We start from the raw sequence: 19,097 nt of genomic DNA, 5'->3' as shown, positions 1-19,097 counted from the left end.
GCAAATTTCTCAATAAAAGCACAAGATGGAACCACGGGGTGCCAACAGCTGATTACCAGAGCATCAGAACTGAACTAGCGTACTAGAATGTGGGGACACTATGTCGTGCAAACTCTTCTAGTTGATGGAGAACAGAATAATCTGATGAAAACATGCTGCAATTTCTGCTGGCCGATACCATTTCAAATTTAAATTAGTGGTAATGCATGATTCAAAATGTACTAGGATAAAACCCATACAGGTGCAGCACTTGTACTAGATGATCTCAACCCGAGGGAAGAAACAAAGTACTTTTTCCACTGGAAGGCATTAATGGAATTCACCAAGACATGATAACATTAAATCCTCATAGGATTTCGGGCCCAGCTTCGTCGTGCTTTGCCGTTCATGTTCTGTCATCAACCAGAAATCTATACTGCAGCTTTCAAACTCAGTAAATAAATTCTATTTTGGCACGGGAATCTGATTCAGAAAAATGCCATCGATGAGCAGGTGTCTCTCTCTGCCTGAAACATAAGGCAGAGCTGCCTGCCAAGATGTGAAGACCAGTATGGGACTGTAAACCTGCATCATAGGATGTCATCCCCCTAGAAACAGCCACCATCAACCAGCCTTTGCAAGATGTGACATTAGTGTACATTTAAGAATTTTTTTTTAAAAATCACATTCTCTGCAGTTGTAAGCAGACCTTTTCAGTTTTTTTTTCATTCCTGCCAGGTTGTCTGCTAGAAGTCCTTTTATTGCTAGTTCAATGGCTTAAATGGGGTTTTGTTTATTTTTTACTCTGGGATATTCTATGACCTTGCATTGTGAAGGGAAAGGTTGATTGACAAGTCAAAGTCAGGTGGTTCCTCCCCAGGAAAAAAATCTAAGGATTTACTTTCAATTTTAGTTTAGAAGAGAGTGGACATGAGATCAAAAGCAGTGTTTCTCTCTCTCTCCCTGGTATCATAGAGCCTGCTGTTAGCGGGAAGTAAGGTTCCTGACCTTCCTGGAGTAGAAAACCTGCTGTTGCGGGTTGGCTTGACCAGAGTCTCACTGGTGTTTTGGGAAGCTGTCCTAACTCCAAGTTTGTCTGCGTGTGCCTCAAGAGAACTGCTGCATTCAACCAAAGGACTAAATTCCAGTATCACGTGAGGATTAGTCTTTGCTGTGTTAAACCTGTGGCAAAGGTTTTGTTTTCTGGGATTTGTTTCGTTGGAACAGTGTTTAGCTGTTAAGGTTTCTACAATATCATAATTTTTTTTCCTGTTTGTAATGGGTAAAAGTTATTGCTAATTTTCTTTCCGTACATGTTAACTGTATTCTTAAATAAACTTTGTTGGATAAAAGCTCCCTAGTGGGCCATTTGAATCATACCAGAAGTGAAACATATCAAGCTTACCCTAACCATATTCAAAGTGCAAAAATTGTGATCCAGGCGGACTTCATAAAACACTTTGGAGTTTCTGACTTGAATTATAACAAGAATGATTCACAGGCAGTATGAGACATGAAGTCCTCCTGTGTACCCCTCACTGTCTCTGCCTATGAAACTCCTCTGCAATGAATCGGTGACCTTATATCCAGGGGCTCTTCCATAGATGGGAGCCATTGATTCAGCAAGGTAGCTACGAGCCTTTTCATCTCCTTCTTAAGTAGATTAGTGGATTATAGTCCAGTAATTGGATTAATTCTATACCACTGTGCTGCAGTATAAAATGTTTTCGCCAAAGAAAAGTTTGCCTTCCTCCTTTCTAATGAAGGATTAAGGAAAGCAGAACAGAAAAATAAATTACAAGTCTACTTTAACGAAATAATCGGCTGAAGAATCTTACAAGAAAGGTTTTCAATTTCACAGATGGAAAAGCAGATTTGTTATCAAGCTGCATAAACACAGCAAATCAAAATACCACACAGGTATACTTCTGCAGATTCCCAGTTACTATTATAGAAATAAGCCATCATTCTGCATCATGGTAGGAGCATGAAAAGCCATTTTATACAGATACTTAAGGTCTGCATAATTCAGAAACATCAGAGCTAAGTAACTCAGCGATTGTGGGAAAAACTAAAGCTTTTTAAACGAGGAACACATAAATTACACTGAATATACCATACAAAAATCAGGCCATTTGGCCCCTCAAGACCATGTTGGTGCTTGTGCCCCACTTTTACCAAGTTCTTTCACAGGATGGGAGTGTAGCTGGCTAGGCCACCATTATTGCCTGTCCCTATTTGCTCTTGGGTGGTACTAGGTGGTGAGCTACCTTCTCAAATCGCTGCAGTCCATGTGGTGTAGGCACGCCCATAAGGTTGTTAGGAAGGGAGTTCCAAGAATTCTAGGGTAGCACGGTAGCACAGTGGTTAATACTGCTGCCTCACAGCACCAGAGCCCCGGGTTCAATTCCGACCTGCATGGAGTTTGCACGCACTCCCCGTGTCCGTGTGGGTTTCCTCCGGTGCTCCGGTTTCCTCCCACAATCCAAAGATGTGCGGGTTAGGTTCATTGTCCATGGTAAATTGTCCCTTAGTGTCAGAGGGACTAGCAGGGTAAATATGTGGGGTTACGGGGATAGGGACTGGATGGAATTGTTGTCAGTGCAGGCTTGATGGGCCGAATGGCCTCCTTCTGCACTGGAGGGATTGGATGATTCTATGATATGATTCCATGATTTTGACTCAGCGACAGTGAAGGAATGGTGATGTGGTTCCAAGTCCGGATGGTATGCGGCTTGGAGGGAAACTTGCAGGTGGTGGCGTTCCCATGTATCCACTGCCCTTGTCATTCTAGACTTAGAAGTCATGGGTTTGAAACAGCCTCGGTGAATTGCTGAAGTGCATCTTCTACTCTAGTCACTTCCCATTTTTCCTCATCTAACCATCAACGGACCCTTTTATTCCCTTTTCTCTTGCATGCTTATCTGGACTCCTGTTAAATGTATAGATTCTTATCAACGATGTTGTATTGTGCTCACACAAATGTTTATAATAGCTCAAAGTAGGAGAGATGTTTAATATGTAGTGATGTCATAATGACATATGGTTCCACTGCATATTAATGTAAAATAGCTGTAACTATAATCTTACCCACCTACTGAAACAAACCCACATTTTTGATTTGATTTGTCACATGTATTAGTATACAGTGAAAAGTATTGTTTCTTGCATGCTATACAAAGCATATGGTTCAAAGGAAAGGGAACGAGTGTGCACAGAATGTAATGTTACAGTTATAGCTCGGGTGTAGAGAAAGATCAACTTAATACGAGGTAGGTCCAGCTCTTCAAATTTTAGACTCATTTGTCAGCCTGATTCGTTCCATCACCATCTACTGTGAAAATACAGCCACCATAGAGAAGTTGCAATTCCTCTCATAATTCTGCTCACCAACTCTCATTTCTAGCAGAGATTAGATAGTGTCCTGGAGTTTGGACATGTCTGTGCATCACGCTTTCACCAAAGTCACAAAAGCAGCATCAAGATGGTGGGATTTGGAACACAAATTGGGCTCGGCACAAATCGAGTTCCCTTAAGTCCTGATGCAATGTCACACACCTGAAAAGTTAACTCTGCTTCTCACTCCTCAGATATATCAAGATTTCTTTTAAGGTTTTTTTGAATTACATTCTAAAACACGACCGAGTTGCATGGCAGATTTTACATTCAGTGACACGCAAACAGATCGAGTGGAAACTTGAAAGATGGAAAAAAAACAATTTTCAAATTGGCATACGAATGTACGATTAAGGAGCAGGAGTTAGCCACTCAACCCCTCGAGCCTGCTCCCTCATTCAACAATATCAAGGCTGACCCGATTTTAACCTCAACACCACATTCCCGCTGCAATGTCCACTATGTTAGGGGGCGTTTTAATTTTAAACAAAAAGATGTGGTTTGCGCACATAGATTCAAACTAATAACAACAGGTTCATTCTAGGAGCTCTTTGCATGTAGAGTACAAACTGAAACTAAAACTGTGCAACATCCGAATGGCATCACCATAAAATCATGTGATCAACTCTTAAAGCAATCATGCAACTGGTTAAATATATAACTCCCGCCTACCCACCGCCCCACCCCAGCCCCCTCCCACCACCACCCAACACCCCCAGATAACCTTTCATCTCCTTGCTCATCAGGAATCCATCCACCTCTGCCTTAAAAATATTCAAAAACTCTTCCTGAGAAGGTGATGAAAGCAGAGTTCCAATGACTCACGACCCTGGAAGAAAGAATTTCGCCTCATCTTCATTTTAAATGCATGACCCCTTACTTTTAAACCCCTAGTTCTAGATTCTCCCACCAGGGAAAACATCCTTTCCACATCCACCCTGCCCTCAGGATTTTGTATGTTTCAATTAAGACACCTCTTATTCATCTAAACTCCAGCGGATACAAGCCTCACTTGTCCAATCTTTCCTCATAAAACAAGCCATCTATTCCAGGTGATAGTCTAGTAAATCTTCTCTGCAGTGCTTCCAACACATTTATATCCTTCCTTATATAAGGAGATCGATATTATACACAGTATTCCAGATGTGGTCTCACCAGTGTATAACTGAAGCATAACCTCCCTATTCTTGTATTCAATTCCCCTCACAATAAACAATAACATTGTATTAGCTTTCCTAACTACTGGCTGCACCTGCAAGCTAACCTTTTACAATTCATGCAGCAGGACACCCAGATCCCTCTGCATCTCAGGCCTCTACAATCTCTCACCATTAAGGTAATATGCTTCTTCTTTATTCTCTCAAAATGGACAATTTAATACCATTTTGGGAACATCTTTGGGTGCCATCAGTGATAGGTGCAAAGTGAAAGCTCCAGGTAATACTCAGAATTCACCAGCAATAGTAATGGGGTGCGCTGCTCATTATGGTAAGCAAAGAAATGATGTCTGAATGTAGATACACAAGAAAGAACATAGAAGGAAAGCCATTCTAGACAATGCTGTAAAGAGGAGAACTAATATTTATACAGCACATCCTTGGAATGGCTAAAATTCTCTCCAAGCAATGGTTTACTATTGAAGTACAGTTAGCTGCTGCAATGTGGGCAAATGTGACAATCATTTGCCACACAGCAAAGTCTTACAAACAGTAAATGAGATGAATGAGCACATCATCTGTTTTGGTGGGTGATGCCCAAGAGAAGAATGTTGACTAACAATCTCTAAGCACTCTTCCATCAACGTTACTGGGAGATCTGTACATCCATCTAAACAGAAATTAGACCTCTCAGTTTAACCTCTCACCAGAAACCCGGCACCTCCAGCGATCCAGCATTCATTTGGTATTGCATTGATACATCAGCATAGATGGCTTGCTGACTTCTTCACAACCTTCAGAACCAAGACCTCTTCTAACTAAGCAAAGCTGACTCAGAACTTTATTTGAAGGGGAGGTGGTTATAAAAAGGGAGCAACACAACAGCAATGTACAACACAGTTCCAGCAGAATCTTGAAAAATGTTGACCAAGAATTTCTTGTATACAAAGGTGTAAGTTCCAATTCTTACCTCAGTCAGAGCCAGTCACAACTTAACAAAAGCTTTCAGGGTTTATTTGGAACTAATCCATAGAGTCATTTTTTTTTAAGAAGGAGCTGTTTCAATAATGATGCTTTAAATCCATTAACTATTTTTTGGTTATTTTCTGTGCCTCATTACAGGATGGACATGAAGAGTCTACATGTTGGAAATAGAAAAATCTATTTCAGGCTTTCATTGACTAGTGTACAAGCATTTTTTTTAAAATGGAACCAATGCTGGAGTCTGTTTCTGTTACGTTATTTAGTCGCTAAAACCACAGGTTATCAATGAACAAATCCCACAGCAGTCTCAATTCAAAATACTGCGAATTACGCCAAAAAGGTTTATTTTTGTTTTAAAATATGGAAAACAATTTATTTCACCTGACAGGATGATTTTCCCTGCTATCATAAATTGAAAAGAAGACTTCTAGTTCTTCGCCTAGATTGGCGCACATCAGACTTTTCATTTGTAGAAAGAGGTGATGAGAGCTTGTTGGTATTGGGGTATCTTTCTTCCGATGTCTGTGCTCCATCTGTTAACAATCAGAAAAAAAAAACCAAAGATTAGAAAACGGCCAGTCACATCTACAACAAAATGATCGTAGTGACAACTGTTGTTTTTTCCTCCCCACAATCAGTGCAACGTGTTTTACAATAGATGGGAGGGTGCCAATTTTTGCCTGCCGTTTCCCCAAGTCTGAACTCCTGGTCACTGTAATCCTGAGGCAAAAGTGTACAGAGAAAGCCACACCTTCTCAGTGGAAGAAAATTTGTGACGTGTCACGATAATTTTTTCGCTCAGCTCCTACTAAAATTTGGATAGCAGGATGCTTTGGCTGTTATTTAGCTGCAGCTCAAACTAATTGACCAATTGTAATTCACTGGCAGGGAGGGTTGACCTGTGGCTAGGGCTGTGGGCCATCTGGAGCCTTAGCGAATAGGACCAAGCTCTTATCTTCCTTAATCTTTTTTTCTAAATTCATTCATGGGACATGGGCATCACTGGCTGGCCAGCATTTAGGGGCAGTTAAGAGTCAACCACATTGCTGGGGGTCTGGAGTCACATGTAGGCGTGACCAGGTAAGGATGGCAGATTTCCTTCCCTAAAAGGACATTGGTGAACCAGGTGGGTTTTTCCGACAATAGTTACATGGTCATCAGTAGATTCTTAATTCTAGAATTTATTTTTAATTGAATTCAAATTCCACCACCAGCCTCGGCGGGATTCGAACCCAAGTCCCCAGAACATTAGCTGAGTTTCTGGATTAATAATCTAGCGATAATACCACTAGGCCATTGCCTCCCCCTAAATTAGTGAAATTTAAAGTTCAAGACAAGAACAGAGGAACAGTGGAGAAGGACACAAAGATAATGGCTGACTTAGGGTCACAGGTTCAGAAAGAGAAACAGAGGGAAGGAAAAATTGGATTGAGGAAACGGAAAGATGATGTGATCACTTATTTTTAATTTTTTTTAAAAATCTCCATTTTTAATAAGAGCAATTGGAATAAACAGTTTAAATTGGATTCTTTCTGGGTCAGAGAGGCTGAAAGACACTGCATCAACAACTATCGCATCATTAAAAAGATACTTACACTGTTAAATTCCAGTCCTCTCATTTCATGCTAAGCTATTTTGGCAACTTCATCTGAAAATTCAGTACAATTGCAAATACAATGGGGAAGCTGAGGGCAAAATGTCATTTATGTGAAGCAAACATCGGCATTGTATAAACTGACTCCCAGAGTACTTAAGGAAATGGCCCGAGAAATAGTGGATGCATTGGTGGTCATCTTCCAAGATACTATAGAGCCTGGAACAGTTCCTATAGATTGGAGGGTAGCTAATGTAACCCAATTATTTAAAAAAAGGAGGTAGAGAGAAAACTAGACCAGTAAGCCAGACGTCGGTAGTGGGGAAAATTCTAGAATTCATTAACAAAGATTTTATAGCGAAACACTTGGAAAACAGTAGTAGAATCCGGCAAAGTCAGTATAAGTTTATGAAAGGGAAATCATGCTTGACAAGTCTACTGAAATTCTTCAATAATGTAACTAGTAGAGTTGATGAGAAGGAGCCAATGGATGTGGTTTATTTGGACCTTCAGAAGGCTTTCGACAAAGTCCCACATAAAAGATTAGCATGTAAAATTAAAGCTCATTTTGGTAGGACTAATTTAAAATGTGGATTACAGGGTCAAAGGTAGGGTTCTGAAGACTGTGGAGGAACAGAGAGATCTTGGGGTCCATATCCACAGATCTCTAAAGGTTGCCAGTCAAGTGGATAGAGCTGTGAAGAAGGCCTATAGTGTGTTAGCTTTTATTAACAGGGGGTTGGAGTTTAAGAGTCATGGGGTTATGCTGCAACTGTACAGGACCTTGGTGAGACCACATTTGGAATATTGTGTGCAGTTCTGGTCACCTCACTATAAGAAGGATGTGGAAGCGCTGGAAAGAGTGCAGAGGAGATTTACCAGGATTATGAGGAAAGGTTGAGGGAGCTAGGGCTGTTCTCTCTGGAGCGGAGGAAGCCGAGGGGAGACTTAATAGAGATTTATAAAATGATGAAGGGGATAGATAGAGTGAACGTTCAAAGACTATTTCCTCGGGTGGATGGAGCTATTACAAGGGGGCATAACTATAGGGTTCATGGTGGGAGATACAGGAAGGATGTCCGAGGTAGGTTCTTTACGCAGAGAGTGGTTGGGGTGTGGAATGGACTGCCTGCAGTGATAGTGGAGTCAGACACTTTAGGAACATTTAAGCGGTTATTGGATAGGCACATGGAGCACACCAGGATGATAGGGAGTGGGATAGCTCGATCTTGGTTTCAGATAAAGCTCGGCACAACATCGTGGGCCGAAGGGCCTGTTCTGTGCTGTACTGTCCAAAGATGTGCGGGTTAGGTTGATTGGCCAGGTTAAAATTGCCCCTGAGATGCGTAGGTTAGAGGGATTAGCGGGTAAATATGTGGGGGTAGGGCCTGGGTGGGATTGTGGTCGGTGCAGACTCGATGGGCCGAATGGCCTCCTTCTGCACTGTAGGGTTTCTATGATTTCTATGTTCTATATCTATATCTATAGGGTTGGAGTTAATGTATTGAGATGGATAGAAAACTGGTTGGCAGACAGGAAACAAAGAGCAGGCATAAATGGATTTTTTTTCAAATACCAGGCAGTGACTAGTGGGGTGCCGCAGGAATCACTGCTGGGATCCATGCTATTCACTATATATATATTAATGATTTAATGAGGGAACAAAATATAATATTTCCAAATTTGCAGATGACACAAAGCTGAGTGCAAGTGTGAGCTGTGTAGAGGACGCCGAGATCCTTCAGTGTGACTTAGACAAATTGAATGAGAAGGCAAATGAATGGCAGATGCAGTATACTTAGGATAAATGAGAGGTTATCCACTTAGGCAGGAAAATGGGAAGGCAGGTTACTATCTGAATGGCCATAAATCATGAGAGAGGAATGTATAACGAGACCTGGGTGTTCTTGTGCACCAGTCACTAAAGGGAAGCATGCAGGTGGAGCAGGCAGTAAAAAAGGCAAATGGTATGCTGGCCTTGATAGTAAGAAGTCACAGTCTGAGGATACAGGGTAGATAGTTTAGGATAGAGAGGAGGAGAAATTTCTTCACCCAGAGAGTGATCAGACTGTGGAATTTGCAACCTCAGAAAGTAGTTCAGTGCACTGATTGTTATGTTTTCAAGAAGGAGTTTGATATAGCATGGAGTGAAGGGGATCAAAGGATATGAGGGGGAAGGCAGGATCAGACTACTGAATTGGATGATCAGCCATGATCATAATGAATGGCGGAACAGGCTTGAAGGCCTCTTCTTGCTCCTATTTGCTATGTTGCTATGACTCCTAAGTGTAAAGAGATTCACAGCTTCAGACCGATCCTTAAATCCCCCGAACTTGCTGGCAAATTAATAGTGTGCATAGTAGTGACTTTTCTGACCAGATTTGGCCCAATATAAAGACCTGGAATTTGCGCTATCACGTATGCCATTATTCTAGCACAGAAGTTCCAGTAAATTACGGTTTGAACAACTTACACCATCACTTACCTACAGGCACTACTTCACCGTTGTCCCATTATCCTTCACTGAAAAGAGGAGTGTAATTATAACACCACTGCCCAATTAAAATCAGTGGCCGTCTTCAATTTGCTGCAATCAAGCCAGCCTTCATGCTGCTGCCACTCAAATGGAAAAGAATAGTGCTGGAGACATGGCAGCAGTGTCACTTGCTTCCATTCTGGATGGTTACAGCAGGGGCTGGGAGGGGCCCTTTCTGATGCCTCCATTATCCACACTTTTGCACACAAGATCAATCCAAAGAGAATCCCAGCCCCATCATCAAAAACAAAATCACGGTAACCAAATTCATTTGGCATCATAGCCATTCCTATTTGACGCAGTATGAAGACACTGGACTATTCCCCATTACTTTATTAATTCAGTATTATCACCATAATGAAATAGCACCATTTCATTATCTCTGATAAATACACTAAATGCTATTAATTGCCATGCTGATATTCTGTCAGGCATCATGGGCTGACGTCAGATGGCAGAATAGAAATATAATTGTGACCTTTGCAAGCCCATATGTACATGCAAGTAAACAGATATCATACTGTGTAGAACAGCAGGAAGACAATTGTGGACTCAATAAATTGTAACTATATATACACCCCTTACTTTCTCCCTTCCATTTATTAAGTGGGTAATGAAATCTGCCAAAACACAATAATGATTTTTCAATGCACATTCAAGCCGGAATGAAGCATCGATTTGCTAAGAACCATGTTAGACCATCTCAACACATTCTGTTACAGGTGATCTTCAAAACTGGTTTCACCTTGCAGAACTGAACAAACCTCACATCCTTTTGCTAATTTAAGCACTTAAATTTAAGAGGGCTATATATTACAAGGGACATACTTCCAAACATAGCCTGCTTGTTATATTAATCATTCAGAGTTTGTAGAAAGTTGAGGACATTCAAAAATATTTAAGTACCAAGATGGTGGAACCAGTACAATTGTCATTAGCTTCTTATTCTTATTCTGTACTATGTGTAAAATGTGGTACGTTCTAAATCTGTTCTCCAGCTCAATTTGGGACAAGTTAGCCACTGGAGAACTGAGGATGACAATGGTCTATAGCAGCGGTTCCCAACCGCTCTCTTTATCCGGACCACTAGATCATTATCAAAAGCTTTTGTGGACTACAACGTATGCAAGCCATTTTAAACTGTTTTTTTTAAACATAGCCTATGACCGGCAGGAATCAAACTCGAATATCAACAGGTATTAAAACTCAGCTATGTCTAATAGTTGATGATGGACACTCACAAATACATTGCATTTATCACAGCACATTCAGCGAGAGTAGGCGTACCAGTAGAAACAGGTAACGCTTACCTAATGAGAAGTCTGATGGTTTTTCCCCCCATGAATCACCTGCAGTATCCTCGTGGTCTGCAGACCACAGACTGGGGACTACCGGTCTACGGTGTTTGTCATCTAAGCCGATGTAACTTTTCCTTGAATTTATATTCAAACTTGAATGAAATGTTTTAAGACTCTTGAGAAGGAAGATTGGATGTTGAATGAGAGCAGGTGGAGATGTGGTGCAAATGATTCATGGAATCATAAAGAAGCAAGAGGTGGTAAGGTGGAGTGCAGAAAGAATTAGAAGGTGGCATTACAACATGATGGGAACAATGCCTTGACAGCTTCTTTCCAAAGATAGCATTGCATTTTCCATAAGCAGACCCCATTCTCCTTCCAAATCTAAAGTCATGGTATGATCGCTTTCTGCAACTTGCAAAGATGTTGTGCCCTTCGGGACTCGCTAATTGACGATCTTGTTGCACTTCATTTCTTTCTACAACACTCTCAGGTTACCAACATATCAGAACATGGCTAGGCTCAGATTCTCAATTATTTACTGAAATTTAAACAAGTAGGACACAACAAGATAAGTTCACGTACAAGACAGCAGCAAACAATCATTCCATAAAACTGCAGCAAGTGTCAGGAGTCTCTTAGCCAGTAGCCCAAAATGTGTTCCAGCTTTGGAGGCTGACCCAGGACTGCCTTAATTCCCACAATTCTTCCAGTTCAGTTTTCCACATCAAGCAGACTCGATGGGCTGAATGGCCTACTTCTGCTTCTATGTCTTAAATCTACCATTGTCCTTAAAAATGAATGAACTCCATGGCAAATTCCAGCCAACAACATATTGCATAAAATAAGTTTAAGACACTTACAGGTCAAATGAGCAACAGAGAGGGATCTTACAAGAACAATTTCAATTCTAATGCTCTGTTCTCCTTCCCCATAGCCTTGCATCTCTCTCGAAATCAAATTTGAATTAGAGGCAGATTTATGCCATCTGCCGCTTGGCTTTTGTTTCACCATCTCCCAACGTTGTACAGGAACACCCTCCTTTGAATTGCTGTCATTGTCATTGACTGCCTCACACAAGTCTGACATTAGGTGTGGTGTGCACGCGTGTGCGCAGAACACTCATGTGGTGAGCTTCACTGCTGTTATGCCAATGGAAATAAAGATATGCACCTGCCCGTGTTCTGTTGAAATGTCTTTACTTAAATTTCCTGGGTTAACTCATGAATCCATTGGAGCAATGATTGGAGTCAATCGTGTCCAAAACAATGTCACCTCTTCTGCAGGTCAGGCAACGCGTTTGAAGAGAAGCAGAGTTAACGTGAAATATTCCGGGTCACTGAACTTTAATCAGAACTGTCCTAATAACCTGAAATGCTAACTCCGTTTCTCTCGCCACAAAAGCTGCCAGCCGTGTTGAGTACTTCCACCATTTTCTGTTTTAACTTCAGATTTCCATCAACCGTAGTATTTTGCTTTTGCAATCTGCTCAGTGTCTTCCAAATTAAGGTGCAGCCTTTAAGAAGTAAATCAGGCTGAAGACTGCAAGCAGTAGCCGGCAGGAGCTGCAGGTACATAAGGAACATTGCTTGGCTCACTCACCTGGCAGCTCACTTGACTGTATTTTTTGAGAATCTTTTTGCACCATCTTTCCTACTATGGGGCAGCTGGTACAGTCAAACGAGGCATGCAGCACATTGTTCATGAAGAGATGATACTAAACAGCGTGGTATTTCTTCTCTAATAATTTGCTGCATATGTTCCCTGAGCCTGAGAGTGCTATGGCCCTGCGTAGATAGCCACCGATTTCTCCCTTTCTATCTCGAGCGATCCGGCACTGTCTTTTGGGCAAACAAATGCTGAAAAGCACAAGCCAGACATTTGTCATCCTCTCGCATGCTATGGAGTCTGCTCAAGTTTGGAGGTCCTCTTCTCAGTAAACAACTTCACCAATTATAACCCAATCTGCCCAAAACCAGGGTGAGTTCAGGTCAGATGGACAGCTTACACCCATCCTGATTTTGAAGTAAATCAGTCAGATGAGATAGGTTAAAACATAAGAGGCTGGTGCATCAAGTAGAAGTCCATGGAATTGGAGGAAGTGGGTTAGCATGTATTGAAACATAGAAAACAGAGTTTTCCACATCAGGGCGGCACGGTAGCACAGTGGTTAGCACTGCTGCTTCACAGCTCCAGGGTCCCGGGTTCGATTCCCGGCTCGGGTCACTGTCTGTGTGGAGTTTGCACATTCTCCTCGTGTCTGCGTGGGTTTCCTCCGGGTGCTCCGGTTTCCTCCCACAGTCCAAAGATGTGCGGGTTAGGTTGATTGGCCAGGTTAAAAATTGCCCCTTAGAGTCCTGAGATGCGTAGGTTAGAGGGATTAGTGGGTAAAATATGTGGGGGTAGGGCCTGGGTGGGATTGTGGTCGGTGCAGACTCGATGGGCCGAATGGCCTCCTTCTGCACTGTAGGGTTTCTATGATTCTATGAATAAATGGATCCTTTTTAAGACTGTAAACACGTAACGAGTGGACTGCCACAGGGATCAGTTCTTGGCTCACAATTGTTCACTATTTACATTAATGACTTGGAGGAATGATGCACTATCAATCGAGCCGAGACTAGTTGAGAGCAAGACAAACAGGCTTTTATTGACAAGAACTTCGAGCCATCCCTGTCGGTGATCGGGTCTGAACTGAGAGCAAGGGGGAGGAGCCACCGCCTTTATACCCAGACGAGGGGGAGGAGACTTGGGCGGAACCGACAGGGATGTGCCACATATACAGGTAATAATAAATACTAACAGTGGTTAACCACCACAGATAACAGTGGTTTACCACAAGGCAGGAACACATTTGCAAATGATACAAAGATAGGTGGAAGGGCATGTTGTGATGAGGATATTGTGATTCTGAATTGGGATATAGATAGATTGGGTGACTGAGTGAAAATCTGGCAAGTGGAGTTTAATATGGGGAAGGTCGATGTTATGCACTTTGGTAGGAGGAATCAAAAGGCAGATTATTATCTAAATGGAGAGAGACTGCAGGTGAGTAAAGTGCAGAGGGTTCTCGGTGTTCCAGTGCATGAATCACATAAAGCTAGCAAGTAGTTAAGAGGGCAAACGGCATCTTGGCCTTTATTGCAAAGGGGTTGGAGTTTAAAAACAGGGAAGTTTTGTTGCAATTGTACAGGGTGTTGGTGAGCTGCCACCTGGAATACTGTACACAGTTTTGTTCCCCTTACCTAAAAAGGGATATAGTAACATTGAGGCAGTCCAGAGGAGATTCACCAGGTTAATTCCTGGGATGAGAGGGTTATCCCATCAAGAGAGACCAAATAGTCTGGGTCTGCATCCTTTGGAGTTTAGAAGAGTGAAAGGTGACCTTAGTCAAACATTTATGATCCTGAGGGGGCTTAACATGGTAGACAGTGAGATAGTCTCAAATGAGGGGACATAGCTACAAGATAAAGGGTTGGTCATTTAAAACCAAGGTGCACAAAAATGTCTTCTTGCGGAGGGTGGTGAATCTCTGGAATTCTCTGCCCCCAAGGGTGGTGGAGGCTGGCTCATTACAAGTATTTAAAGTGGAGGTGGGTAAATATTTGATAGATCGATAGAATAGAAAAGGAGTTGAGGCTGGTATAGATCAGCCATGATCGTATTGAATGGCAAGGCAGGCTTGAAGGACCTGGGAGCCTACTCCTGTTTCTATTTCTTGCATTGTGTTCTTGTGACAAGCCTACGGGCACATTCTCTAACACTATTTAGAAATCTTTGTACACCACATCAACCACAACGTCCTTCATCACCCTCCTCTGTTACCACATCACAAAGCTCAATCAAGTTAAACATTATTTGTGTTGAATAAATCAGTGCTGGGTTTCCTTAAGCAATCAACACTTGTCCAAGCGACAGTTTATCTAGTTCCAGATTATCATTTCTACAAGCTTTCCCACCATAGAAGTTAAATTGACTGTTCTGTAGTTGCTGGGCTTATCCTTGTACCCTTTTTGGAACAAGTGTGTAACATTTGCAATTCTCCAGTCCTCTGGTACAACCCTCATATCCAAGGCAAATTGGAAGATTACGGTCAGTGTCTCCATAATTTTGCTCTTTACTTCCCTCAGCATCATTGGCTGGAACTCATCCATTCCTGGTGACTGACCAACTTTAAGTGCAGTCTTCTTTTCTAATACCTTCCCTTTATCATTTGTTAGCCTATCCAATATCTCAGCAACCTCCTCTCATCGTGATTTGGGTGGTATCTTCTTCTTTGGTAAAGACAGTTGGAAAGTATCATTTAGTACCTCAGCCAGTTCACTGCTTCCAAGTATAGAGGGCACCACCCATCCTCTTGCTATCCCCTTATTGTATATGTGCCTACAAAGGGTTGTGAATGTAGCCCGGTCCATCACACAAACCATCCTCCCATCCATTGACACTGTCTACACTTCCAACTGTGTTTTAACAGCAGCCAGCATAATCAAGGACCCCACACACCTGGGACATACTCTCTTCCATCAGGAAAAAGATACAAAAGTCTGAGATCACATACCAACCGACTCAAGAACAGCTTCTCCCCTGCTGCCATCAGACTTTTGAGTGGACTTGCCTTATAATAAGTTGGGTGTTTTGCTACACCTTAGTATGACTAACACTATATTCTGCACCCTCTCCTTTCCTTCTCTCCTATGTACTCTATGAACTGTATGCTTTGTCTGTATAATGCGCAAGAAACAATACTGTATCCCAATGCATGTGACAATAATAAATCAAATCAAATGCCTGTAGAACACATTTGCATTCCCTTTTATATATTAGCAGCCAGTCTCTGATCATACTCTCTCTGCTTAGTCAATTTCCTTTTTCACTTCCCCTCTGAACTTGCCACATTCAGCATGGTTCTCACTTGCATCATGATTAGAATCAGAATAGAGGGCCAGCACAATAGGATGAGTGAGAATGTAAAACTAGGAGGGAGCAAAGCCATTGAGGAATTTTTAGATGAGAATGAGGATTTTGATGCAGCGGGCAATCATGAGGGCATGGAAGGTAGAAAAAGATAGGTGATAGGAGAGTGGGGCTAAGGACGTGGATAGAAGAGTTTTATGTTGACTGGCATTTTTTGTAGGGGAGAGCTCAGAATGCTGACAGAACACAAGAAATGTGGAAACAAAACAATGGAAGGGCAAAGTTCCCTGGTAACTCTGGAAGTAGGGTATTGGCAGAAACAGAATGTTTTGGAGCTTGATATCGATGTAGGATTTGAAAATTAATTCATGGTCTAATAGAACATTGAGGTCACATAGCCATTAAAATAGATAAATACTCTTTCATGAAGTTGAATTTGAATTTAGCTTGAAGTGCAACGTTGAGATCAGGCATAGGGAGTTGGCATTTCGACAGCTCCCTGTTTCCTGCCTGTGTATTCAAGTATTCACACAATTGCAATGGCAGTCTCCAATCGTGGCATCAATTCTGGACGGCACAGTGGCAAGCACTGCTGCCTCACAGTGCCAGGGACCCAGCTTCAATTCCGGGCCTCGGGTGACTGTCTGTGTGGAGCTTGAACATTCTCCCCGTGTCTGCATGGGTTTCTTCCGGGTGCTCTGGTTTCCTCCCGCCGTCCAAAGATGTGTAGGTTAGGTGGATTGGCCATGCCAAATTGCCCCTTGGTGTCAGGGGGATTAGAAGGGAGGTTACGGGGATAGGGCCTGGATGGGATTGCTGTCAGTGCAGGCTTGATGAGCCGAATGGCCATCTTCTGCATTGTCGGGATTCTATGAATTCAGATTTTCAAGGCAGCCATTGCGAAAAATAATCTAAGTTGAAAAAAGGTAACAACATTAAATCAATTCTGCTCATTTACAAATATGACTGAATCCTCAGTGAGGTAAACTTTGTGCAATGTTGGCCAGGAGAAGGGAATATCAATTATCTGAAGCATCATGAATGATACTGCATTTAATTGAGCAACACTCTTATCATTCAGTTTCTCGAGTGATACTGCAACTGAAACTGAACAATAACTTTAAACTGTCAAACAAAAAGTCAAATGACATTAAATGCAAAAACAGACCTTTTTAAATTCACAGCTTGAGCAAGTCAGGACTATCGGCATCAATTAATTCATTAGTTGAGGGTTTTGGTCTGTTTTTCTGCATATTATTTTTCTGCATCTTTTATCCATTTGAATATCCTTATCGGAATGGGTATATTCCAGGGTTAGCATAGCAACAGGAATATTCAACATGACAGACTACCACGTTTTTAAAATATCGAACCGTGAAATTTTAATTCCGGAGCCATATGTTTCAAAATTGTACAAAGAAAAGCCAATGGGTTTTCATGCCCACTTATAGCGGATAGAATTGATGGAATCTGCTTTTCAAAACTAATATACACTTTACGTCCTGCTCAGAAAAAACTCAAAACAATTACGTTAACTGCATCCTTTTATGGCATGACAGACGCGAGTCAGGTTTATTGTTAAAGATACTACTGTCTTTGCACAGTATGTGGGTATCAATGGCCAGGCCAACATTTATTGCCCATCCCTAATTGCCCTTCAGAAGGTGGTGGTGAGTCACATTCTTGAACTGTTGCAGTCCAGATGGTGTAGATACACCCACAGGGTTGTTAGGAAGGGAAGCTTAAAACTCCTGTGTGGCTCTGCATCTCTCTTGGAACTTTGTCCTTTCCCAAAATGTTATCTGCATACATTTGTGTGAAGACCTGGTGGTTAACAATTTGAAAGGTGTAGTCAAAGAGGTGGATTGAACAAGATGACAAAGTGCCAATTAGTCCCATTCAAGCGGAGGTAGTTGTTAAGAGCAGAAATTGAGTCAATGTGAAAAAGGAGCCATTACATTGGTGACTGCAGATAATGGCTTCATTCTTTCCAATTCTGAGCTCAGAGAAGTTACAATTTCTCCTGAGACTTAATGTCAGCGAAGTAATCTGAGAGATGCAGTCAAGGCTTGGCAGATTTGTTTAAGGGTGACCACTTAAATATGAAAGCTGCCAGCATAAGGCATTGCTCAACAGCAATTAACAGCCCGAATGGAACTCTTGCAATTGGCCATCGGCCTCCAGTTTGGTACATTGAGCGTTAGCCTGATACAGTGAATACTGCAATGCTGCCCTTGGGTCGCTTGTCTTTCTGGCAGCCTGCACCCCAGCTCCTCCCGCCTGACACCCCCCTCCCCAACCTTGCTAAATTATTTGTGTACCCAAACAGGCACCAGACTGTGGCGGCTAGGGGATTTTCACAGTATCTTTATTGCATCATTAATATAAGCCTACTTGTGACATGAATAAATAAAACTTTAAACCTTTCTCATCGGACACCTTTTAAAGTTTATTTATTTGTGTCACAAGTAGGTTTACATTAGCACTGCAATGAAGTTACCGTGAAAATCCCCTAGTCACCACACTCCAGCACCTGTTCAGGTACAGTGAGGGAGAATTTAGCATGGCCAATGCACCTAACCAGCACGTCTTTCGGACTGTGGGAGGAAACCGGAGCACCCGCAGGAAACCCACGGAGACAAAGGGAGAACGTGCAGACTCCGCACAGACAGTGACCCAAGCCGGGAATCAAACCCGGGTCCCTGGCACCGTGAGGCAGCAGTGCTGACCACTGTGCCACCATACCACCTCCCTTCCCTCCCGAAACCTTCCTCCCAACCCTACCTACCCGCTGCCTCCCTCCCCGACCACTTCCCCCCTGACCACCTCCTCCTGTCCTTACTCCTCCCACTGGACACTTCCCTCCCCTCCTTACACCCCCCTCCCCACTCGTTCCCACCTGCTGCCTCCCTCCCCGACCCATCTTTCCGGCCATCTCATTCCTGCTGCCCTCTCGCCACTACCCTACTGCTCACTTCAATCCATCCCTGGCCTCCCTCATCCTTGTTACGTATTTTATGGGAAAGCAATTTTTGTTCAACACATCATTGGCATTTTCAAAACATTGTTTCTCACCTCCATCTTAGAGGGAAAATCCTTATTTTAAAACTGTATCCTTTAGTCTCTGCAACAAGCTAAAATATCCTCCCATCATCTATACTATCAAGAACCCTCAGAATTTTGTATTTGAAAAAGGATCACCTCTCATTCTCCTGAACTCCAATGGCTCTAGGCCGAAC

The 19,097-nt window shown here is 42.3% G+C and overlaps 1 protein-coding gene across 1 annotated transcript in view; it reads right to left on the bottom strand.

The window, feature by feature from the left end:
- The window catches only part of LOC144499054 (dedicator of cytokinesis protein 4-like), a 386,914-nt gene that overhangs the window by 241,978 nt on the left and 125,839 nt on the right, over positions 1 to 19,097 (bottom strand). Inside the window, exon 8 of the mRNA XM_078221109.1 lies at positions 5,898 to 6,049. Within this exon, the coding sequence (XP_078077235.1) occupies positions 5,898 to 6,049 (152 nt within the window). The remainder of the gene's footprint in view (positions 1 to 5,897; positions 6,050 to 19,097) is intronic.

This window comes from Mustelus asterias, chromosome 9 (genome assembly GCF_964213995.1).
Source record: "Mustelus asterias chromosome 9, sMusAst1.hap1.1, whole genome shotgun sequence".
Taxonomy (NCBI): Eukaryota; Metazoa; Chordata; class Chondrichthyes; order Carcharhiniformes; family Triakidae; genus Mustelus; species Mustelus asterias.
Note: the sequence above shows the minus strand (reverse complement) of the source record. Positions and strands in the feature narration are given on the sequence as shown.